The 25,813-nt window shown below is 35.1% G+C and overlaps 1 protein-coding gene across 1 annotated transcript; it reads right to left on the reverse strand.

Moving 5' to 3' along the window:
* Nucleotides 1-335: 335 nt before the first annotated feature.
* LOC137028181 (CD48 antigen-like) lies at nt 336-21,574 on the reverse strand. The gene is made up of 6 exons (XM_067396951.1): nt 21,485-21,574; nt 20,151-20,286; nt 14,897-15,199; nt 13,708-14,001; nt 13,520-13,621; nt 336-502 (listed from the first exon to the last, which is right to left on the reverse strand). The coding sequence occupies exons 1-6, from the start codon at nt 21,572-21,574 to the stop codon at nt 336-338; spliced, it is 1,092 nt and encodes a 363-aa protein (XP_067253052.1).
* Nucleotides 21,575-25,813: the final 4,239 nt, after the last annotated feature.

Raw genomic sequence — 25,813 nt, forward strand, 5'->3', positions numbered from 1 at the left:
GCACTCTCATGTGGTACTGTCTGTAGAACACATACTGTATTTTATTATATGAAATATCAGACAGTTTATAAGGAAGGCACTCAGTGGTCATTTGATAAAATAAAGCATGTTTATTTTAATATGATTTTGCCTATTTATTGTATTCTTATTTCATCTCACACATGGTGAATCTGCATCAAAAGTTCACATTTGGACATTTTGTTCTTATAAAAATTCAATAAAAGATCATTTTTGACACTAGATGGCCCTCTATGCTGTGTGTTATGATTGTTTAAGGCACTGGTTCTCAAACCTGTCCTGGAGGAGCAGCAGCCCTGAACATTTTGTATGTCTCTCTATATCTGACACATCCAGTCTTTACTAATGAGCTCATGAGTTAAATCAGGTGTGATAGATGAGGGAGACATACAAAACATGCAGTGCTGCTGGTACTCCAGGAAAGGTTTGAGAACCACTTGTTTAGGGAAAAGAGTCAAAGGGCTACCATTATTCTCTGTGTAAACTACAAAAATGTAAATTTGTGAAAACAGTGACATCATGCATCACATGCAGGTGAGATTTTGTTCCTGATTGAAAATATGTAATTTAAATGTGAGTGTCACAAGTTTTTTGGAATTTTGGAATTTCCCCTACAGAGTAGATATGAGATGGTTTGAATGCTTGATAGCTGCCAGAGGCAAACAGTGGCTGAGTTTTTTTTTTTTTTTTAATCCTTGTACCGAGGTTCAACGAACGTATATATCGGATGTTCAGAAGACGTCATAAAAACTTTCAGTCTGGCTCCTCAATGGATGTCTTTTCAACGTCTTTGTCACAAAAGTCATACGTTGAAAAGACGCCCGCTGAGGAGCCAGACTGAAAGTTTTTTATGGCGTCTTTTTTTTTTTTTTTTTTTTTTGTCTTGTGGTCATAACTTTGTTTAGTGGGTGCTGATGAATGTAGATGGAATGTAGATAGACTACATCAACAACACCAGTCACCAGTAAAAAAAAAAAAAAAAAAAAAAAAAAATATGAAAAGAACCACATACTTCCAGTAACAAGTAACCAGTTTCTACTCAACCATTTCAAAACACATATTTGTACAGCCATATATTTGTACAGCCATAAATATTTGTACAGCCATAAAAATTTGAGATGTAAATGCAGTCTGAATGAGTTTTGAGGCTTTAAGAGTATAGAAAATGTTGAATTTATTCATACAATACTGATAATTGGTAAAGTAAAGCACTGATGATTCTGCCGCATGTCTGCTGGGATTTCCAGATCATACTTGAAATAAAACAAGTGTAAAACTGTTAAATATAAGAATAACTTAAAATCTAAAAATAAATATATAAAAATCTTGAGTTCTTATATCTTATATAATGTTTAAATGTGGTAAATCTCACATGCTCAACCATAGACAGTCTTTGGAAGAGTTTTTAGTGAAATGATCACATGTCGGATCTAGTCGTTTGTACTAAAAAAAAAAAAAAAGAAAAAAAAAAGAAAAAAAGAAATGTGATCACTTCCTCATGGTAACAGGTGCATATTACACAAGATCTTCCCCTTTAACTTTCTGTGGGGAAAAAATCGTTGATGTTTTATAATAAAATCTTTAACTTCCTCTTCCTGCTAAGCATTAAGATTAAGATCAAGTTCCCATTAGTTTCATTTCAAGTAAACACATTTCTTTACAATCAAAATGATTTAATATTAAAATATAGTAATAAAGGCATACAGTATGCCTATCTGTAAATTAAATCATAACCATAACACAAGCTGAATAGAAACATTGACAATTTTGTGAATGCCTAAATCACAGAAGTGTGACCAATATTGTATTAATAGTAACCTTAAGTAAAGACTCTCTATGAATGAATTTATGCCAGATAACAATAGCCTTATGACATCAACATCAGGTGATTGCTTTTCCATTTTAAAAGTCTATTGTCTTTTCTTTTGCACGATTATATGGTTAGTTGTATTGTATTTGTTTTGCCCTGCTGCCTGTGACCCTCTTAGAACAGACCCATGATGACCCGTTTCTTTGGTCTTGATGTAACATGTGACTTCCTGACTTTAGCGATTCACATGAAGGATTTTACACCAGAGCTAGCCAGTTTGTGTGAGTAATCTTAGTGTTATGTGGAATCAGCGTTCTCAAAAACTCATGAAACTTTGCACACGGGTCAGAAGTGGTGAAACTTAACATCTGATATGGGTTTCAGAATTAGGTGTGGCAAAATGGCTCGATAGCGCCACCTACAAAATTTCAATTAAGTGCCCTTTGTGCTACGTTGTTGTAACTCAGGCATACGATGTCTGATCTGCTCCAAACTTCACATGTTTAATATTAGTCCTGGCCTGAAGACATCTACATGGCAATATTCAGTTACAGTCAAAGTGCCACCTGTTGGCAGCAGGAAGTGTGGCACTTTCTGTATTTACTCACTTACATGCATGTCGTCCACTGTTTTCCTGAGGCTATAACGGGTGGCGGTGAGCCCGGGTGTGAGGGCTCATTCATTGCTGCTTGCAGCTTTAATTATTATTATTATTTTGTAAATATCTGATGTGTGTGATAGATCATTATACAGACAAAAACACTGCTGGAATGATATGGAAACAAAATAAAAATTAATAATAAAATCTTACCGATTCCATCGGCTCAGTATAAGTGATCTCTTCATCACTTATAGATGGATCAATAATCACTTATAGTTTCATCAATAATAGATGGATTAAAACAAACCAAAAAATGAGGAAAAAATAATAATGTTCAATGCTGCAATTTTTTTTTAAAAATGACATGAACAAATATTAATTATACAATAACTGTAAAATTACCATGCCTGCTTGACAGGCAGAAACAAAAAACAAAAAAGCGAAATCTAGTCACAGCAGACTTACTTAATTTGCAAAAAAAAAAAGAAAAAAAGAAGCAGAATATCAATAGCTATAAACTCACAAACAGAACAACCATCTACATACGACAAGAATAGACCAAAATGAACTAAGTGGTCATTTACACGACACTGTTTACAACTAAAACCAGAATTTTTTTAATGCATTTTGGGCATTCGCTTACATGACAATGGCATTTTTTGAAACAGGTTTCAAAGTGCGCATTTTTGAAAATTATACTGTTATCATCTCCATGTAAACCACAAAGCTATACATTAGTGAAAACTACAGGGAGTGCAGAATTATTAGGCAGGGTTTCTTTTACAGATAAAATGAGCCAAAAAAGAGATTTAACTCTGACTGAAAAGTCAAAAATTCTTAAATACTCATGAGAAGGACGCAATACTAATGTAATACTAGAAATTGCAAAGTTAAAGCATGACCATTGGACAGTGAAATGCTCATTGGGTCAGCGGGGTCATACAAAAACAGCTGGAGAAGAAAAGACACGTTAACTGCAAAATAATTAAGAATTAAGGTGAAGAATTAAGTGTGAAACCATCAGGAACCCTTTAGTCTCCAGCGCCACCATTTCCCAGTACTGAAACCTACCTGGAGTCTTCAGAAGTGTGAGGTGTCAGGATCTCAGAGACTTAGGTTAGGTGAAGAATCCTAAAAAATGAACCTCTCTTAATAAGAATCACAAGCTGAAGTGTTATAAAGTACATGAAGACTGGGTTTTTATAGGCCTTATAGACAGACAGCTTGAGAGTGACTCCTGAAGGACCAGCACCACATCCTCTTGTACCACTGTTTGAAGAATTTATCTTCCAAAATCTGGCAGTAATGTGTGAGAGTTCACTTTTAGTCCATCTCTTATCCTGAAATGTCCATCATGCAGAGATGGACTAAATGATCTTCCAAAACTTACTGCCAGATTTTGGAAGATAAATTCTTCAAACAGTGGTACAAGAGGATGTGGTGCTGGTCCTTCAGGAGTCACTCTCAAGCTGTCTGTCTATAAGGCCTATAAAAACCCAGTCTTCATGTATTTTATAACACTTCAGCTTGTGATTCTTATTAAGAGCGGGTCATTTTTTAGGATTCTTCACCTAACCTAAGTCTCTGAGATCCTGACACCTCACACTTCTGAAGACTCCAGGTAGGTTGCAGTACTGGGAAATGGTGGCGCTGGAGACTAAAGGGTTCCTGATGGTTTCACACTTAATTTTTCACCTTTAATTCTTAATTATTTTGCAGTTAACGTGTCTTTTCTTCTCCAGCTGTTTTTGTATGACCCCGCTGACCCAATGAGCATTTCACTGTCCAATGGTCATGCTTTAACTTTGCAATTTCTAGTATTACATTAGTATTGCGTCCTTCTCATGAGTATTTAATAATTTTTGACTTTTCAGTATGAGTTAAATCTCTTTTTTGGCTCATTTTATCTGTAAAAGAAAACCTGCCTAATAATTCTGCACACCTGAATACAGGGCATTCTTCATTTCCAGCCTTCATGAACAATTATATATCACTTATAAATGATTAAAAACAATATTAATAGTAGTTATTAAGATTGATGTGGATTGGAATTGGTAAAATGTGCTTGGAAAAAAAATATGATCAGAAAATCAACTTGCCTAATAATTCTGCACTCCCTGTATGACATCATGCTCATTCATATTACATGTTCAGTCTACAGGCACAAAGTGTTTCTTTACAAAATGACATTGCCAACTACTGGCCTGGCAGCAGAACACAGCGTTTTTGCACGTACACTGTGCATGGGTGCATGTGAATGGGACTGTTTTGACTGTTTTGGTATTGTCATCTGTACAAAGAAAAATCTTTTTTTATCTGTAGTAAATACCCACATAGGAGGCGATGTTCTCACAACCCTAAAGGTTCTCTTAAGGTAGCGAACATTCCGAACCTTTACAGAACATTATTAAAAAGTCCTCTTTTGCTAGTGAAAGTGCTGCAGTTCAAGGTTCCTTATATAACTTTAGGAGGACACTCCATTTTGGTTATTTTATGGTAACATAAGAAAGTTACATGTGGGGCATTAACAGAACGTTACAACATGGTTCCCTGTTAATTAGATGGAGATGTTTCATTCAGGACAGCACTTAATTTTAAACCCATTGAAAATGTCGGTTAAGAAGCAACCGTTTACCTATAGGTGAAATGCAAAGTTCTCATAAAAAAATAATAAAAAAATAAATTACAATCAAATAGTAAATCATTGCAATCTGACATGCCATTTCCTCATATTTGTGGACCACTGGATAACTGGCATTTCTTTAAATCACAAAGGCCCTACAGCATATAAGCCTCAATAAACTCTATGCACAGTCACTTCTGTGTTTTTCCTCAGGCAGCCTATTTATATTCTGCTGCCAGAAGCCATTGTTCCTTACGCAGAGCTTTCAAAATGACAGAGTAGATGAAGACTTCAGCTTATAAGGACTTCCCCGGATTACTGTAACTGATGATTATGACATCACAAGTCTGTCAGCTTTGTATTTTATCTCTGAATGTGTTAAGCATGAACACAGTGCTTATGACAGATCAGGATCTGCAGGCCAAGAACCAGTGTGAAAGAAGTGCTGCAGTAACATTCTAGTTTGGTCCCCTAAAGGTCCCTCTAATGTTGCTAAAGGTTCTGAAAACATCTAGTAAACATGACAGAAGAACCTAAATAGGACCAAATGTATGGGTACTCTTAGGTACATTTACATTCATGAATGTTGATTAATGTACACTGTCATTTTTGTGAAATAAATAAAAAAATGTTTTGCATGATTTGAGAAAATATTTGAAGCATCAGGAGTGTTGACAACGGCGCCATCGTGTGGCAGGTCACATTTACACAGATATAAACCCGAGCGCAGCTCTTATGTTTTATCATTTAAGCGCAAAAAATGCCTGACAACGCTAAATGTGTTCAGATTTCTGGTAATACAATTTTCTGGTAATACTGTGTGTGTGTGTGTGTGTGTGCGCTAGTAAGTAGACTTGAACGTCCATAACCCCGTCAAACAAGTATTCACGTGACTGGAAAGAAAGCGAGGTGTTTCTAAAGAAATCAATATGTGGAGCTCTGAAGCTTCCGTGTATGCTTAGAGTAATGCCACGTGTTTATGCAGACTCTATATTTGTCCACCCATCAGGTCAAACCACATTTTTGTACAAATAGAGAAAGGGAGATGCAAACACACAGACAAAATTAAATGTGATGCTTCAAAAGTGAAACTTGAAAGCACTCTATACAGTTTTGATAACTGGTTAAGTTAGGAGAACAAGTCTTAATGAATCAATCTCTGAATATCACTTCAAACTCAGAATGATCCTGCTGTATGTCAGCTGGGATCTCCAAATAATACTCCAAATAAAACCAGTGCAAAATTGTTAAACAATATAGAATATAGTAAAATACAGTAAAAATGGACTGCTGCCAGTACTGTACTGTAATAATACAGGGAAATCATTAACAGTGTACTTATGTGTACTTCCTGACTTCAATGATTCACACACACATTTTTGCAGAACATCTAGCCTGTTTGTTCAAGTAATGTGATCAATGTTTGCGATTTAAGGCACTGAAGATGCTCCAGCTGGAGCGCAATTATTGAAATTAGCTTTTATTAACTTTTTAGTTGCCAGCCACCAGCATTTTCGATCATTTTCACAAAATTGTAATGACCCCCAGAATTTTTTCTTCTATGAATATCTGAGTATGTAATATATCAAAAGAAAGAACAGACCCTCTGCTTTTAAAAATAAATAGCATGCATTTTTTTATCAATATATTTAACAGTAAAATAATATAAATTATATATATATATATATATATATATATATATATATATATATATATATATATATATATATATATATATATATATATTACAATATAGTAAAATACAGTAAAAATGGACTGCTGCCAGTACTGTACTGTAATAATACAGGGAAATCATTAACAGTGTACTTATGTAGGTAAGTTTCATTAAAAAAAGCAGCATTTTGAGCAAAAAGCTGAGAAAAATCACATCTGGATGGGATTCAGAATGAGGATCAAAACAGATTGAGTAGATCAAATCCATCAACACCCCGAAAGCTTTACAGTCCTATAGTTTGTCCTGGGTCAATATTTCATTCAGTAACATTAGGCAGTTTTAATTTATGCCGTTTAAAGTTAATGATCACGTTGTTTTACATTTGCAGCTTGTGTTGTGTTAATGCTAGTACTGACAACAGTCTTATCTTTCTTGCTCATATCATACATATAACAACAAACAAAAATATATTTAGTATGATAACATTTGCTATTGCTAGTTTGATTTTGATATTGGTGGGGACAAACTGTACAAGCCGCTTCCTCCCTTTTTTGCATTTATGACTTTTGATTATGATTTTTGATTATGATTTTTTTTTTTTTTTTGGTTGTAAAGTAAATTCAAATCCAAGTGCATCACCTACTCAGAAAGTATGTGATTTCAGGTGCAGCATATGTGTCTTGAGAAGAAGTAATCAGTCTTACAGTTCAGATTCAAAGAAGAAAAAAAATCACATGATTGACTTGAAAGACTAGTCACTTTCAGTAATCCTCCACTGATTTACAGATAAACCACATACTCTTATTTCAGTTTTGTTTTCAATTTTACACTAATTTCTAAGTAACTCTTGATCCCTCAAAGATTTTATCTTCTTCTCAAATTCCATCAGTAGTATTAAAGTTACAACATGTATTTTCACAAGAAATATTGCATCAGTGCCTCATGTTGGCACAGCAAAAATTTAATTCAAAATTGTTAAATACCTTGCTGAGAATAAAAATCTTAATAATGTCATCCGTCTAGTTTTTAATGTGTGCTCTAATGTGTTCTCAGCAATCCCCATAGACTCAGCTAAGGTTGTCATCAGAGGTTCCTAGTAAAAGTGATCAAACTGCTGGATCTAGTAAGAAAAAAATTAACTTTTCATGGCGACGGGTGCATACTCTGTGTGATCCTCTTCTTTAACAATCTGTAAAAAAAAAAAAGATAAAATACTCTTAAAAAAAACATCTATATCAGTGCTTCTCAGTGGTTTAGCTTCACGACCCAAATTTTACATTAGACATCAAATAGCGGCATCACAATAGCAAAATTGTTTAAAGGCATTTAATTAAAATCAAATATTGACAATATTAGCATGAACTGCACAGGGTTAACTGTGTTAAACATACTGCAAGCTGAATAGGAAAACTGACAGTTTTCTTAATTAATACATAACAAAACAAGTGCTACTTAAAACAACCACTGTGCCCAACATTAAATTATTATTACTTATTACTTATTATTACTTATTATTATTATTATTATTATTATTATTATTACTTATTACTAGCCAAGTGAAGAATTTCATGAATGAATGAATGAATGAAAAGAAAAACAGCTCTGGCTTTAGAGAACTTATTGTATTTGGAAAACCAGAACTGAATTTCATAATGCGAATCCACTCCCCTAATGAGAATCCATTACTGCATTTTGCCATAGATGGATAATTTCTAGATGACTGACTGACTGATATCAATAGAAACAATTCACTGAATACTAAAAAAAAAAAAAAAAAATCTATGTGCTTGATTTAGCCTATAGACTGCAGCCATTTTTGATGATCTGCCTTAGAGTTTGATTTGAGACAACCTTTTGACATCAACAACAAAAGCTATGGAAAGTGTCCTTACCTTTTAGAGGTTGATGCGTCTATTTATTGTTCTATATTTTGCACAATTGGTTAGTTGTATTTTTTAACTTTGCCCTGCTGTCTGCAACACTCTTATAGTCCTGTGACCCATTTATTTGGCCTTGACGCATGTGACTTCCTGACTTCAATGATTCACACACACATTTTTTGCAGAACATCTAGCCTGTTTGTTCAAGTAATGTGATCAATGTTTGCGATTTAAGGCACTGAAGATGCTCCAGCTGGAGCGCAATTATTGAAATTAGCTTTTATTAACTTTTTAGTTGCCAGCCACCAGCATTTTCGATCATTTTCACAAAATTGTAATGACCCCCAGAATTTTTTCTTCTATGAATATCTGAGTATGTAATATATCAAAAGAAAGAACAGACCCTCTGCTTTTAAAAATAAATAGCTTCATGCATTTTTTTATCAATATATTTAACAGTAAAATAATATAAATTTTATATATATATATATATATATATATATATATATATATATATATTACAATATAGTAAAATACAGTAAAAATGGACTGCTGCCAGTACTGTACTGTAATAATACAGGGAAATCATTAACAGTGTACTTATGTAAGTAAGTTTCATTAAAAAAAGCAGCATTTTGAGCAAAAAGCTGAGAAAAATCACATCTGGATGGGATTCAGAATGAGGATCAAAACAGATTGAATAGATCAAATCCATCAACACCCCGAAAGCTTTACAGTCCTATAGTTTGTCCTGGGTCAATATTTCATTCAGTAACATTAGGCAGTTTTAATTTATGCCGTTTAAAGTTAATGATCACGTTGTTTTACATTTGCAGCTTGTGTTGTGTTAATGCTAGTACTGACAACAGTCTTATCTTTCTTGCTCATATCATACATATAACAACAAACAAAAATATAGCTGCAAGCAGCAATTCGGGGCCAAGCCCCAGAAGTGGCAGTAGCGCAATACGGAGCAGGAAGAGCAAAAACAGCAGAAATTGTACGTACATGCAAAACAGCTGGTTCAGAAGGACAGGTGGAAATGAAATGAAAATCAATAGAAGTTCAGATGAGAATGAACACAGAATGAACTAAAAACACTTGTATCTAATTCAAGAGGAATAAAGATTAGTACAATGCTTATTTGGATAAAAAAGGAATCAAAATGACTCATTACACACAATTGCATAATGACCACCCAACACAGGATTCAAACCCACAACCTCCAGGTCCAGTGTCCATTGCGCATCTCATTGCAACACTGTGCAGGTGATTGTTGGTACAACTGCCGAAGTTCATTAGTTCATGTGAAAATGAACTCAAAATGAAGAATTTTAATAAAACTGCACTGAATGTTATACTTAATAACTTTACTTTAGATCATTCTGCAGCTCATCATGCTGTAGCGCAATACAGAGCAGGAAGAGGAAAAACAGCAGAAAATGAACAAACATGAAACAGCTGGTTCAGAATTATGGGCGAGAATGAACTCAGAATGTACAGAAGCTTAGATGAAAATGAAAACAGCATGAAACAAAAAGCATTTATTTCTAATCTAAGAGGCAATAAAGGAATCAAAACACACAATTTCATAAAACCGCTCCACCTGGGATTCAAACCCACTATCTTGGGGTACAGAGCTCTTCAGGTAACTGGCTTTACACATTGAGCTACTTGAGGATGCACATTCAACAGGCTGTGGAAGAGAACTTTTAGTGTAAGAAAGAATTTACAAAAAAGCATTACTTAGCATGCTAACCATATTAGCATGCTAAGCTAACTTAATGCTAATGAAGCTCATGGTTAACTTGATAACTGAAGAGCCACATTAAAGAGAATGACAACTGGTTAGCATGCTAAGCAATTAGCATGCTAAGCTAACTAGCATAAGACAACAAACACAAGCAAGGTCACATTCAGAGACGAATATCTCGGGAATGGTAGCGAATATCAAAAATCCGTTCAGTCATTTCTGTGCGGCTCGGTCCAAAGATCATCTGAGCTGATTTTGGACAAAATTGACCAAAATTTGTGGGAGGAGTAGCGAAAAAACTGTTTCTGATTTACTTCAATATGGCAGACAGGTACATTTAAGGAAAATGACAAATCACACATTGTCGGAATCGGCATAAGCCAGGGAATAAAATGATATAAAGCAGACAAATTTTGGATAATGTTTTCAAAAGTTATAAGCAATTTTTCAAAAATCATTATATCTGTGGAATACTAGGTGGCGCTGTGCTGGAACTTTTCATGTACCTTCAGGACTCTCTGATGGTCATATGTACCAATTTTTGTGATGATATGTAGAATTGTTTAAAAGTTATTGCAATTTATGACAAAATTCAAAATGGCGGACACGTGGTTCATCCGATGTTGACAAATTCGATATCCTCGGATTCGGCATGGCACAGGGACCATAGACACCAAGATCTTGATTTTCTAACAAAGTGTTCAAAAGTTATTGGCCAAAATAGCCATCTTTCAGATCTCATGACCTGTAGGTGGTGCTTTTCCCAAATTTGGCATGGAACCTCAGCTCATGGTCTTGATCAAGTGTACCAATTTTTGTTTCGATTGCTCAAAGTTTGGCCGAGATACAGCCTCTATAGCAATTTTGGGTCAACCTTGTTAACTTTGTGACATCATAACTTTTGAACAAAGATGAATAAAAAAAATCTGTTCAGTCATTTCTGTACGGCTCAGACCAAAGATCATCTGATCAAAGATTGGACAAAATTGGACAAATTTTGAAGGAGGAGTAGCGAAAAAACGGAATACTGTACTTTTCAAAATGGCTGTTACTGTAATGGGCGGAGACTTAATGTAAGAAGTTGAATAGCATCAGCATGAAGAGACAAATGTATTTTTCTAGAGCAAATGGATCAAAAGTTATAATCTTTAGAATGTTGAAATTTTGAACTGGTGGTGGCGCTATAGAGTTGGCCCTAGAGACTCCAAAATTGGTCAGATTTCTAGACATGACCATCTCTACAAGTGTGCCAAATTTCATCATTTTCTCATGTTCCGTTGATAGGGCTGCCATAGACTCCCATTCGGAAGAATAATAATAAAAGGGAAAACGTACAATTACAATAGGGGCTACAGCCCCTTCGGGGCTTGGCCCCTAATTATGTTTAGTATGATAACATGTGCTATTGCTAGTTTGATTTTGATATTGGTGGGGACAAACTGTACAAGCCGCCTCCTCCCTTTTTTGCATTTATGACTTTTGATTATGATTTTTGATTATGATTTTTTTTTTTTTTTGGTTGTAAAGTAAATTCAAATCCAAGTGCATCACCTACTCAGAAAGTATGTGATTTCAGGTGCAGAATATGTGTCTTGAGAAGAAGTAATCAGTCTTACAGTTCAGATTCAAAGAAGAAAAAAAATCACATGATTGACTTGAAAGACTAGTCACTTTCAGTAATCCTCCACTGATTTACAGATAAACCACATACTCTTATTTCAGTTTTGTTTTCAATTTTACACTCATTTCTAAGTAACTCTTGATCCCTCAAAGATTTTATCTTCTTCTCAAATTCCATCAGTAGTATTAAAGTTACAACATGTATTTTCACAGGAAATATTGCATCAGTGCCTCATGTTGGCACAGCAAAAATGTAACAATATCCTGACTGAGTGTATTGAGTATTATGCGATGTGAGTCAGCATTTCACACTGCTAAAATGACACACAGACAGAACATAAATTAAAATAAATGATTTTACCAGTTTCTGTGCTTTTCGTTTGTAGTTTGTTGGCTCTGTGTAAATGATTTCATCTTCACAATTCTGAACTGTTTGAACAATAACAATATCATTAAATTTAGAAAGACATTCTTTACACAATTTATAAATCTATGAATGAATATCTAACAAATATTAAGTAATTTGCATTATTTTTTAATGATGAAATGTAATTGGCATTAAAGCTGTACAATATAATGAAAAATCATCATTCATAGAGGGCTGCATCTTCACACAGGTTAAAATTTGTTCACAAAGTTATAAATTGTTTTATTAAACTAATCTACAGGCAAAATGCTTCTGAAATAAATGTAGTCAACATTTACTAATTCTGGGTCACTGAGATAGAAAGTTATGCTTAAAATTGTTGATAGGCTCTGGTTTTCAGGATATGTTATTGGGTCAGTATATATGACCCTTGACTTGAGAATGGTGGAGGATACACAAGTAACAAAGGGAAGGGATATCAATTTAAACCAGAAATGACTAAAATACAACTTTGACTGGATCTATGAATAAATCTATGACTTGGTTTAGACAGCAGTTGCAAAATGAATGATGCAATCTGAAGCTGGTATTGCATCATGCATGATGCATCAAGTTATTTCTAAAAGTCACGGATGATGCAATCATAATGAAGCTTGCATCTCTCTGCTGAACAAACTGCCCTACTGTGGAAGCCCGTCAATGTTTGCAGACTAGACTATAATGAATACAACGTCTTCTAAAAAAAGTATACACCCATGTTATTGGATTATTTGAGATGGCATTTCTATGTTTGTACTTACAATGTGTTGTGATGCACTGATTGTGAGAGTGAAGAGTAAAGAGTGCTGTGCAGTGTTATATAGATAACTCAATAACTACACGTGTTCACCTCATGATAATTAGGGCTATGAGTTTATTAAAAGGTATACCCCCAGTTTCACAGGCTTAAGATAGTCCCTGACTAAAATGCATGTTTAAACTGTTTTAACTGACGGAAACTTGCACTGGCAATCTTCAAATCAGTGTCATTGTTTTGTCTCAAGATTCACACCAGTAATGTGTTTATAAAAGCTACTTACTAAGGCCTAATCTTGGCTTAATCTAAACCCTGTCTGCGAAACCAGGCTTAGTGTATATTTAATACTTGTTTAAAAGCAGTAGGTGACACTTGCCTTTTGTTTTTCTGAGATTCCTGCAGACGCAGAAGATCCCAAATCCAGCTACAATCAACAGAGATCCAGCAGCAGCAGCAGAGATCAACACTATCAGAGAATCTGGAGGATGAGAAGCAGAGTAAAAGAGAGACAGTTTTTAGTGCGAGTGAATTTGTACATGAACGCTAAAATCAGCTCTGCCGTACCTGCACATGTGTGACAGAGGTGAGTGATGTCCAGATGTTGAGTCTGGTTGCTGATGGGATTGTTCAGCACACAGCTGTAGGTGTTTTTATCCTGATATTCCACCTCCAGAGGTAGAGAGAGACTGATGCTGAGATCAGACACACTGATGCTGGACAATAAACTGTTTCCTTTGTACCAGGAGAGAGTCACATGACTCACATTCACAGCTGAACACACCAATGAACAATTTGATGATGATGATGATGATGAACATTGTGAAGAGTTACTGCTGATGACAGGAACAGGCAGACGAGCTGAAAAATAAATGGAAATGAGGATAAATCTACTGACAGTGAGTGTGACTGTGATCTCAAGCTACAAAACGATACAGAGTTGCCCAAACCTGTTCCTGGAGGGCCACTGTCCTACAAAGTTAACACCAAAGCAAGTCTTTTGGAGTTGGGTTGGAGCTACACTTTGCAGGACAGTGAGCAGGATTGGATGCCCCTGGATTAAACCGGTTAAACCGATTAAACCTTTCAATATGTCAATAATATACACCTTTTTCTTATGCCCCATGAGGCTTTGCATGAATTATTGAAGTAACGCAATAAGCATTTTCAAAAACTGCAATGAGACGTTATAGTACTCAGCCTTCAAACAATGAAAAGGAAATTTAAAAGTGCAAAAGCATTACAACAGACCATGAATGACAACAAAAGCTTTAATTTATTACTGTAGTGAATATGTCTGTATTATGGAACATATGTTACCTTAATTAAAATGTTCATTAACTGGAACACAGAGTGATAATATTTCAAAGTGATTTCTGTCAATATGACAGACAATATATATTGTATTTACCTGCTTAAACATTCCAGTAAACACTGTTTTTTAGGGATTAGAAGTGAAAGCATTCGTGTGAAAACACACCTGGAAACATGAGGATAGTTGTCACTTGCAGTCAGTAAGGACTGAAAAGAGCTCTTGCTTTCTTGTTATATCATGTCAGATATTAAAATACCAAACATTACGTTATTTTCCTGAGAATAAAACATGAAGGAAATTTTACAGCTCATTCAGTCAAACTGACGGGTAAGTATTATTGAGCGCAACCATGATTTGAATTTTTTTGTTTTATTCTTTTTGAGTGGAACCCTAAACTGGAAGTGCCACCCATAATTCAAAACGCAGTAGATCTCTACTCACCATAGACAGAAACACTGAATGTTTTTGATGTCAGTTTCTCTCCAGTTATCTCTAGTTTATAAACTCCAGCATGTTCAGTTGTGATGTTTGTGATGGTCAGAGATCCAGTTTGTTTGTCCAGCTTCAGTCTGTCTCTGAATCTCCCGTCAGATGTGGAAGAAATGTGTTTAGAGATTTTAGCTATGTGAGAGTTTTCAGCTCCATATTTCCACAGTATGTCATTATCTTCATGTATTTCAGTAAGATCAGTGTTTAGAGTGACTGAATCTCCCTCCATCACTGACACTGAATCACCAAACACACCTGAAGAACATAAATGGATTTTATCACAGATTAATGCCTGAAATCATTTTTAGTTTGTAATGTTTAAATGTGAATCAAATGCAAAGAGCAAATAAAACATGTGAAGTTACGTGCCAAGTTTAATTCTGCTGTATATTTTCAATACTTTTTTTTAATAAATAATTGTGCATATGAGATTTCCATTTCAATGTCAATTTTTGAAACTGAGATTCAAAAACTGGCCTGTGATTTAAAAGCAGCTCAATAAATGATAGATTCACTTTCTGAGCCTCCATTAGTTAAATTTATATTCACTACAGACATCTCCATTGTTTTCCATGACTTTTGTTTCCCCCAACATATATGATCACAAACAGAGACCTGAATAAGCTATAATAAGCAATATAAATGGTCATAACTTACCACCACACAAACAGAACAAGACAAGCATGTAAAACATTTCCTTCAATAGCTCAGAGAAAGGTCTGATCTAATAATGCTCTCCAAAATATCATTTAAACTTGAAACAAACACTGTGTGAATCCTCCCCCAACAGACGACCCTCCTAATTCACACGCACACACTCAGATGGCTTATTGTGATATGTTTATATATTAATATATATGTTCTTCTGGCTCTTATTAAAACATTAAATGTTCTTAATATTGAATACATTATTTTTTTTATGATTTAACATTGATAGTTTTTAAAAGGTAGTTAGTGACTGTGTTAGGTAGGGGAGAGTGGAATATTGTGTAAATCTTTAAAAATGTTATGGTAAAAAAAAGTTGTGTACTCATTCAATTGTTGGGTATGACAAAACAAACAAAAACTAAAAAAAAAAAGAAGTTAAAACAGTCCACAATCTCACATTATCATTTTTACTTAAGTGATACTGTTATAGCCGTTTAACTTCTGAGTCAAACTGAAACTGTGGTCTGTATTTTCTCCAGAAGTGTGGTTTGACCTGTTGAATGGACAAATGTCATTTGTGTGAGAGGGGGTCTTAGGTGTATGTGTGTTTAGTTTGTGGGTGAAGAAGGGCTTCTTCCTGTTCTACTTTTATGAACCTGCACTTAACCCGAATTAGTTGACTTTACTAGAAAATTGCGTGGAAACCCGTTGCACTAATCCATTTTAGTTTTTACACAAGATGAAACTAAACAGGTTAAGTTGTATGAACATAAAATCTTAAGTTGTGCAGTAGACAAATCAAGTTTATATTAGTAGTCTTTACTGAAATTAATTAGTTCACATTATTAATGTTTTTGAGCATACATTTTATAAAATAACTATTAAGTTAAACAAATGATTTTAAGTAGAAATAAATGTTATATTTAAGTAATGTATTGTAATTTAAAAAAAAAAAAATATAAAAAAATATATATTTAAGAAATTAAAAACAACATTTCAATGTTTTTTTTTATTATTGACAAAAGACAAAACAACAAAAAAAGGAAACATGTACTCGATGTACTCAATTTGTCAACCAAAAAGACTTGTTTTGAATTGTTTAGAGGAGGAAAATGAACTATTCAACAATATGCAGACAAGCATTAAGATGAATTAAAATTAAAGATTAAAAAAAAGACCACATATGCATACCCTCCCGCACGCACTCACATACTCCAACTGTTGACAACTTATCTCTTATCAATAGAGCAACAATATGCCGTTTAAATATACAATACACTTTTAGCACAGAACACTGGTAATCATTAGAGCACTTACTGCAGTGACTTGATTATCTGAACAAGAATCTTCAACCTTCTTGAGAACAAAAAACAGTCATGGCAACTCCTCACAATTCTTTTGTGAATATCAAATTGTACATTTTTTTTTTTTTTTTTTAATGTTTGTAAGCTGGGTTTTAATTGTGGCAAAGTGAAGTACTTGTTGGATGAACGGGAATGTGTTCTTTATTGATTTGGGGTAGTTGAGATACAGTGCATATGCAAGTTCAAAGAGAATGCACACATCTTTTGGCAAGTCTTTAAAGGTCCCGTTCTTCTTGATCCCATGTTTCAAACTTTAGTTAGTGTGTAATGTTGTTGTTTGAGCTTTAAAATTTTACAGATTTTATTTATACTCTAAGTTCAATGCCAAGCGAGATATTTTATTTAACAGAAGTCGCCTACATCGAACGGCCCGTTTGGACTACATCCCTCTACTTCCTTCTTTAATGACATCACTAAAACAGTTTTTTGACTAACCTCCGCCCACAGGAATACACAAAAAAGGGGGCGTGGTCTTGTTGCGCTCCCACGGAGAAGAGCAAGAGTTGCGTTTGTTGAGTGTGTTTGTCGCCATGTCGTCGAAACGGTGTTATTTTCATCCCGCAGTCCAATCACCTTTGTTTGGCCTTCCCAGGGACGCTGTACTTAGAGATCAATGGTTACAATTGTTTAACTCGGTTCCCGAAAATTATAATTGTGGTATCCTTAAGCTGCGTTCACGTCACCTCGTATTTACCGGTATCTTGAAATGACAACACACTGTAAACGATTTCCGTTGTTTTCACAGTATTATACTGTGTTCTCAACAATTCCCTACTGTAGAATCTGAGTACAGCATATTACTGTAGATTTTGTAGTTTTCACAGCTTGTTACTGTATTCTAAACAGTTTCCAACTGTATAAGCTGTGTACAGTATGTTACTGTAGATTTTCAATGCATTCTGGGAAAATATTAGCCTACTGTATATCTAAATACAGTAGGCTACTAAATGACCGCGAAAAACAACCACACACATCCTCACGCATGACAGACTCATCATGAAGATGAAAGCCTACAACAGTATGGTAGGTTAACTTTTCTTTTTTTTTTTTCACTTTATGTTTTATTCTGATGTTATTTCCAAGATATAAAGCTATGTTTTAGTTAATACATTTCCATAAAAATACATGAGTAAGAGTTCATTTTCTGCCATTTTCCTCCTGCAGCGTGGTGAAGATTAAAGTCCGAGGAAGGAGTAGCCTACGTGAAATTGGTAGGTGGGTATACTTTAAAACACATGTAATTGCCTTATCTGTTTTATACAAATGTTATTTGCAAAGTATAAATACGTTTGAGTTAATAAATATATGTATGAACATCGGACCGGGTGAGCATTTCCCATTTAAGCCGCACTAACTAGAATTTTCCTCCCGCAGTGGCGCTGGCAGACCGGCTGGACCATCGCGAGACAGGCGGGAAGAGCCGTTGTGAAGACAAAAAGCCTACTACCTGAAATTGGTAGGTCAGTTTTAAAACGCATGTAATCGCCTTTTTTGTTTTGTACTAATATTGTTTGCAAGGTATAAATATGTTTTAGTTTATAAATATCCGTAAGAACATCGAAGCGGGTGCTCATTTCCCTGTTAAGCCGCACTAAGTAGCTCTTTCCTCCCGCAGCGGCGCTTTCAGAAACCGGGTGAACTAACGTGAGACAGGCGGGAAGAGTCGTTGTGAAGACGAAAAGCATTCGTGAAAATGGTAGGTCAACTTTAAAACGCATGTAATCACTTTTTTTGTTTTGTACCAATGTTGTTTGCAACTTCAAGGTATAAATACTTTTGGTGCTGCTGGCGCTCATTTCCCAGTTAAGCCATGCTGACAGCATTTTTTTCCTGCAGCGGCGCTGGCAGACGGGCTGAACCATCGTGAGACGGGGGGGAAGAGTCGTCGCAATAAAGAAGACCATTTTCTTTATGGAATGTGGTTTTAAGATGTAAGATGATATGTATTCACTGGTTATTGTTGTATACTGCTACTAATTAAGTACTTTAACTCTTCAAACTTTATTTTTATATTTTATAACATTTATTTTCCACTGGCACAATGTGTTAATGTGATTTAGTGGTATGAATTTAATTGTATTTTTTTGTTAATTGATGAAATTAATATGCTGGTAAATTTCTGTATTGAAGTTCAGAAATATAAAAGATGAAACCTAAATAAAGTTGATCTGAAGCAATAATTTGTGTTATTGAATATATAACGGTTAAAATAAATAAAAATTAACTGTGAAAATAACTACAGTAGTTTAAGGCATACTGTAAAATAAAGTACAGCATTATACTTTATTTTACAGTACAGTACAGTAAAACTACTGTAGTTATTTTAACGGTAATTTTACTGTGGTATTAAATACAGCAACTACTGGATAATTGTTGCCAGTAAGTTACTGTTAATTTGACAATAAACATTTTACAGTGCACGTGACGTTATATTCGGAGCTGTTCACGTCCTTTGACTGGGAATTACCCGTTTCCATGGCACCACTATCAACGCCTAAATGAATCTACAGCGGTCAGGTGGTACAGCGGCCACGTGGTACATGTGGGAGCTTTCAGAAAACTCCCAGCTTACAAGCTGTAATTACGAGCTCTATGAGGACGTGAACGCTTTTTACAAGCTAGAATCTCGTAACTACGGGAATTACGAGGCCGCGTGAACGCACCTTTACTGCAATAGTTAATGTTGGACTGCGGTGCACATAATGGCCACAAGAGGGGACTATGTTTATGCATATGGCTGTTTTCCGTATGAGGTACTCTTCTGAGTGAGTGCTAACGTTGTACATTTTCTGTCGCTGCTTGTGGAGATTAAAGAGTTCAGTCTCTCGGGAATTATTGTCTTTTGTGTTCATTCGGCACAACACCACAATAATCCACATGTAAAACTATGTGCAGCACACGTTATGGTAAGAGGCGTGACCTTTCCGGGCAAGGAGCGCTAAGCTGCTGTCGAGTCACAACACAGGAACCGCTGGCACAATCAGAACTCGTTACGTATTTCTGCAGGAGGGACTTCATAGAACAAGGAAGTCATCAGCACGTTTTTATGACAATGGAAACAGCGCTATACAGATAAGTAAATTATGTGAAAAATACTGTGGTTTTTTACACGCGGAACATGAACACATGTTATATTGCACACTATAAACACAATCAAAGCTTCAAAAAACCACGAAAAACGGGACCTTTAATACCTTCCATCACAACTTCTCCCATGATCTTAAGTGAAGCTGGATTGAGATAAAGGGAAGACGGGACCACAGCACCTTCATGCTCAACAAGGGGGATCCCAAAGTCAAGGTGGCAAAATGAGTCATCACCATGGGAGTCCTAACAACAGTGAACATTCATGACATTTCTCAATACATAACCATCAATAATGTTAAAGAATAGAGTGCCCCAGGGATGACGCATTTTTGTAGGCAAAACCCGGAAGCGAGTTAGCATTTTAGGACTTCCGGTTCCAACGCCGTAAAGTCTATGGGTTTTTTGAATGGGTTTTTGCTAAATCGCCTGAAATAAGGTCTTAACAAAGCCTCTAAATACTTTCACGTTTTGATCTATGACATAAAACACACCAGTTATAACCCACTTGTGATTTTTTAAACTTTTACTGTGTCTTAAATTCGGCAGTTGCTAACAAATTGCTAAAAGGGACTACTTCCTTTGGCGGGACTTTAGACGTCATCATTAAAAACGGGACATTTGTACAGCATTTCTCATGAAAAAGTGGATAAGTATTCATACACAGCGCAGATCATAATCAGAGAGCATGTTTTTAAATAGAGTTGTTTTCTAAATAAAGTTTGAGGAAGTTTGGTGGTGGTGACGTTGATCCGCGACCATGGTGTGCTGTAGTCTGTTTATAGCCTACTGTTAGCCTTTTATATCTGATGACTTTATATAGGCTTCAAAATCTATAAATGTTGTGTTAACTTGTAAAGATTATCTTGATAGACAAAACGTGTAAGTGTCATAACCCTTTGTTAAACACAGAGCTTATTCTGCGATTTTCCAAAAGTCTATGGGAAAAATGAATAGGCTTTCGATCGAGGGAACCCGTGCGCCGCTAACTTCTGGGTTGGCCTACAAAAACGCGTCATCCCTGGGGCACTCTATAGAGTCTTGAAATAAGACAGACACGTGAGGGAATATAGAAATAGGTTAGAAAGACCTTTTGCTACTAAGTTTCAGTGATTTAAAAGGGTTAGTTCACCCCAAAAAAATTCTGTCATTAATTACTCACCCTCATGTTGTTCCACACCTGTAAGACCTTCGTTCATTTTCAGAACACAAATTATGATATTTTTGATGAAATACAAGTGTTTCTGATCCACACATAGGCAGCGAAGTCATTGCAACTTTTGACGTCCAGAAAAGTAGTAAAAGCATCGTTAAAATAGTCAACGTGACTGCAGTGATTCAACCTTAATGTTATAAATAGACGAGAATATTTTTTGTGTGCACAAACAAAACAAAAATAACAACTTTATTCAACAATTTCTTCTCTTCTATGTCAGTCTCTTGCGCAGTTGACGTAGTGAACGCAGCGCTTCCAGGTTCTACGCCAGAACGCTGACTCAGTATTGGCCAGCTCCTGTGTCAGCATCACACGCATGTATTGTGCTGCTCACGTGTACTGAGCCGGCGTTTTGACGTAAACACGGAAGTGCTGCAATGCGTTTCCTACATCAACAGCATAAGAAAACTGACAGGGTAGAGAAGAAATTGTTGAATAAAGTCATTATTTTTGTTTTGTTTTTGCGCATTAAAAGTATTCTTGTTGCTTCATAATATTAAGCTTGAACCACTGTCATGTGGACTATTTTCACAATGTCTTTACTACCTTTCTGGACCTCAAAAGGTGCAATGTCGTTGCTGCCAAGGTGTGGTTCAGAAACCCTCAGATTTCATCAAAAATATCTTAATAAAGGTCTTATGGGTTTGGGACAACATGAGGATGAGTAATTAATGACAGAAATGTCATTTTTGGGTGAACTAACCCTTTAAGCTCTATGCACACATTTTATCATACACAAGGGCTATCAATTAATAAAAGGATTATGTTGTCATGATCCTTTGAGAAAATAAGTTACTTACAAAGTATGCTTTGAAGAAGTTTGTGGGGTTGTCACCAAGGACAATCGGGAGCCCTCTGAGCACCAGTGACGTAATATCAGTTGGCTCTTGAGTCTATTGGGTAGTAAAATTAAAAACAATAGTTACATAGCTAGAATAACAAGAAATTATCTACAAGATAGTTGAACCAAAAAGCACAATTCTGATTGTATTGGACAACCACTACAGTATTACTTATTGTGACATATTTTCATTACTGTAAAAAAACACTGCAAAAGTGTATAATGGATATGGACTAACCGTAGTTTGGGTCAACAGCTGTCCAACATTCCCTCTCTAAGAAAGAAAGCTATCAATTAGATGAAGACTGTGTTGATCAATGCTTTCATAAACTTCCTGCTTAAGGTTCTTTCCCACAATCCTGTTTAACTCCACGAACACCTGCAAAATATATATAAAGAAATACAGAGCAGTACATTTAAAAACTGAATTATGCTACTTGGGTAAAGTTGGTTTTATATTCGCACATTCGGACTTCTGATGAATTCAGACTTTCCAATAAATCTGTAATAAATTAATGTTTGCGAATTTTGAGCAGCGACATGATATTGACAACCAACGATTGTCAACTTACAACATTTTTCACAGTCGATCAAAATAGGCAAGTATTGTTTTAATGGCATATTTACTTGTGAATGTCCACTGAATGACTTGGGTAAAGTTGGTTTTATATTCGCACATTCGGACATCCGTATTCAATAGCCTTGTTAATCACACTACATTGGACATTCAGTGGACATTCACAAGTAAATATGCCATTAAAACAATACTTGCCTATTTTGATCGACTGTGAAAAATGTTGTAAGTTGACAATCGTTGGTTGTCAGTATCATGTCGCTGCTTAAAATTCTCAAACATTAATTTATTGCACATTTATTAGAAAGTCTGAATTTATCAGAAGTCTGAATGTGCAAATATAAATCCAACTTTACCCAAGTCTCAAACAGCACGCTCTGCTCACTGTCAGTCACCTGTTTCAATAAGCTCCTCCCTCCCTCCCTTGCAAAAGCATAACATTCCGAGTTATCACAGCTTAACATGATCAGTGCACTCAATATTTCGTCTGATTAGTGCAAACAACTAATTTGATTTAGTAATGACAATGCTTTTTCAAAAACAACAAAGAATCAGTAATGACCACTTAAAATGTTTCATTAACACAAAATCCGGGTTCAGACTTGAAGTGAAATAAAACCTTTGTTTGACAGAGGGAATATTACTGACTAAGCTTAAAAATTATGCAGCAGTCTGTCTTAAGGCATCTTTACACAGAAAAAGCGGCACAGAAACCAACTCTGAAGCGGCATAAAATCACAAAAATGTGCATTTACACAGACTGTTTAATGCTCATCTGAAGCGGCATAAATGCATTTACACAGGAATTAAAATCGCGGGAAACAATGCTTTGAACATAAGTATTTCAAAACTAACAGTTTAAACAAAATTAATTTAAAAATAATTAAATAATAAACAATTAAATATAACTCGAAATAAAAAAAAAATACGAAAATTTAAAGTAGTAAACTGCGTGCTATATCTCACGCTTTGATGTTTGTCATAATAAAAATTGAACGATGCAACAAAAAATTATTCATTATTACACCGGGTAGTTCACAACAGGAATAAAAGAGACAGAAACAACAAAAGATGCTAGCATTTGCGTGTATCAGGCAGCAGCAGATCACCAGACAGACCGTCGTGTGTGGGAGAAATATCGTCCTCAAGGAGATGATTTTTGGAATATAATATAACAGTACACAATCAAAGTGACGCCGATTGTGTTAAGCATTTACCTTATCTGAGAGAAATGTAGCAGCGCGTTGATCTGACAGTCTCTTAATAGGAAGATTACAAACGCCGAAAGCCAATTGATGACACACGACGATTCTCTGCTGTTATTTTGGTGGTTTGCTTCACGATGTGAGTACAGGACTCTTTTACTTAAATGCCCCTTGTTGGAAGACATTATTTTTATTATTTACCCTAAGTTAGCTAAGTTATATGTTTCGTTTCCTGCTTCTTGAATCTCGCGCCGCTTGAGCTGACTGGAATGCTTTTGGTTGTCATGACAATGACGTAGTTTAGAGCGGCTATATTTCGCGTTCATTTACACTGAACCAGAACAGTATCAGACTCGCCTTTTATACTAGGGGCTGAGGTGGGTCAGACCCGGCGTATTTTAGGTCTTCTTTAACACGGCATTGCGTCTTTACACTGAATTCTGAGCAGGTACAGACCCGCTTCAGAACAGCCATAAATCGGCTGTGTAAAGATGCCATTATTATTATAATGCCTGTGCCAGTGAAAGCTTAATAACGTTTAAATTAATATGTAATATTATTATTTTCTCCATATATGGGACCTTATGTTAATCATATTTTTACAGTCTTTTACAGTTAAAATTACAATCATTTTAACACACACACAGAGCACACAGGCAGGCGAGAATCTAACAGGAACTGGGCCGAGGTAATTTTGCTATCTGGGAACACTGTTTCAGTGTTTCTTTTAACATTATGTAGATTGGACTCATATAAACACAGATCAGTGTTCACTGAGGATTTTGCTGTGTATGTTGTACATTTCAGCATTTATCCAAACAGTTTTATACATAAATATTATTTTATTTTATTTTACATATATATATATATATATATATATATATATATATATATATATATATATATATATATATATATATATTAAAATAATTATTCTACAAGTATGTGTATTTTATGTTTGTTTCAGGGCATATGTATCAGTGGGGAAACGATCCTCACAGCAAGAAGGTTCGAGTCTTAGCTAAGCCAGAAAATCTTTCTTTCAGATCTGTGATGTGTGAATTACAGATGCTAAGTTGTCTAAAGGTATGAACGTGTGTTTTACTGCATGTGTTAACGTCTATATGGGACGTTCAGAACATATTAAAAAAAGACGTCATAAAAACGTTCATTCTGACTCCTCAGTGTCAACGTACGACTTTTGTGACAAAGACGGACATAAGACGGACATCTTCTCGACATAGTGGGTTGAGAATAAAATATGTCAAATATTTCGTTCGTGTTGTTTCTACATTGTTTACATTTTCATATGATCTTGAGGACCGCCCATTTAAAACAACCTAACTTAACCCACTGTGTGATTTTCGTTTCACTTTGACAAAATTAGACTCCAAGAAAGAAGAGGAACAGAGCACGTTTATTTCATTGAATCTTCTCATGAGGAAACGTGGATGAAATGAACTTTATTTATATTTTGATCTCAGCGAGTATTTTGCTCGACCATGGTAAGACATTTATCTGTTATATAATATGTTATATATGGCTAATCTCTTTTCTGGTCTAGCCTACGATTAAAAAAAGAAAAGAAAAGAAAAGAATGATGTATTATTAATTTATTTTATTTTAATTAATTTGAGTTTTATTGCTAATTTAGCTCGACATAAATTCATTTATTTTTTATATTTGTAATGCTCTTTGAAAAATGGCCAAATTCTGACAGTAACAAACCATTTTCCATTAAAACAGTAATATACTATAGAAAATAATGCCCTAATGTAAATCATTAGTCTGTTATTAATGTAACAATGGATAAAGCACAGTATGAATTCAGTGAATCAAGAGACTATGTGATGGTTATGTCTTCATCAACAAGTCACCTTTATTTATATAGCGCTTTTTACAATGCACCCACTGAGCAAATTACGTCCAGAAGACGT

The sequence above is a fragment of the Chanodichthys erythropterus genome, chromosome 10 (assembly GCF_024489055.1).
Source record: "Chanodichthys erythropterus isolate Z2021 chromosome 10, ASM2448905v1, whole genome shotgun sequence".
NCBI classification, from domain to species: Eukaryota; Metazoa; Chordata; class Actinopteri; order Cypriniformes; family Xenocyprididae; genus Chanodichthys; species Chanodichthys erythropterus.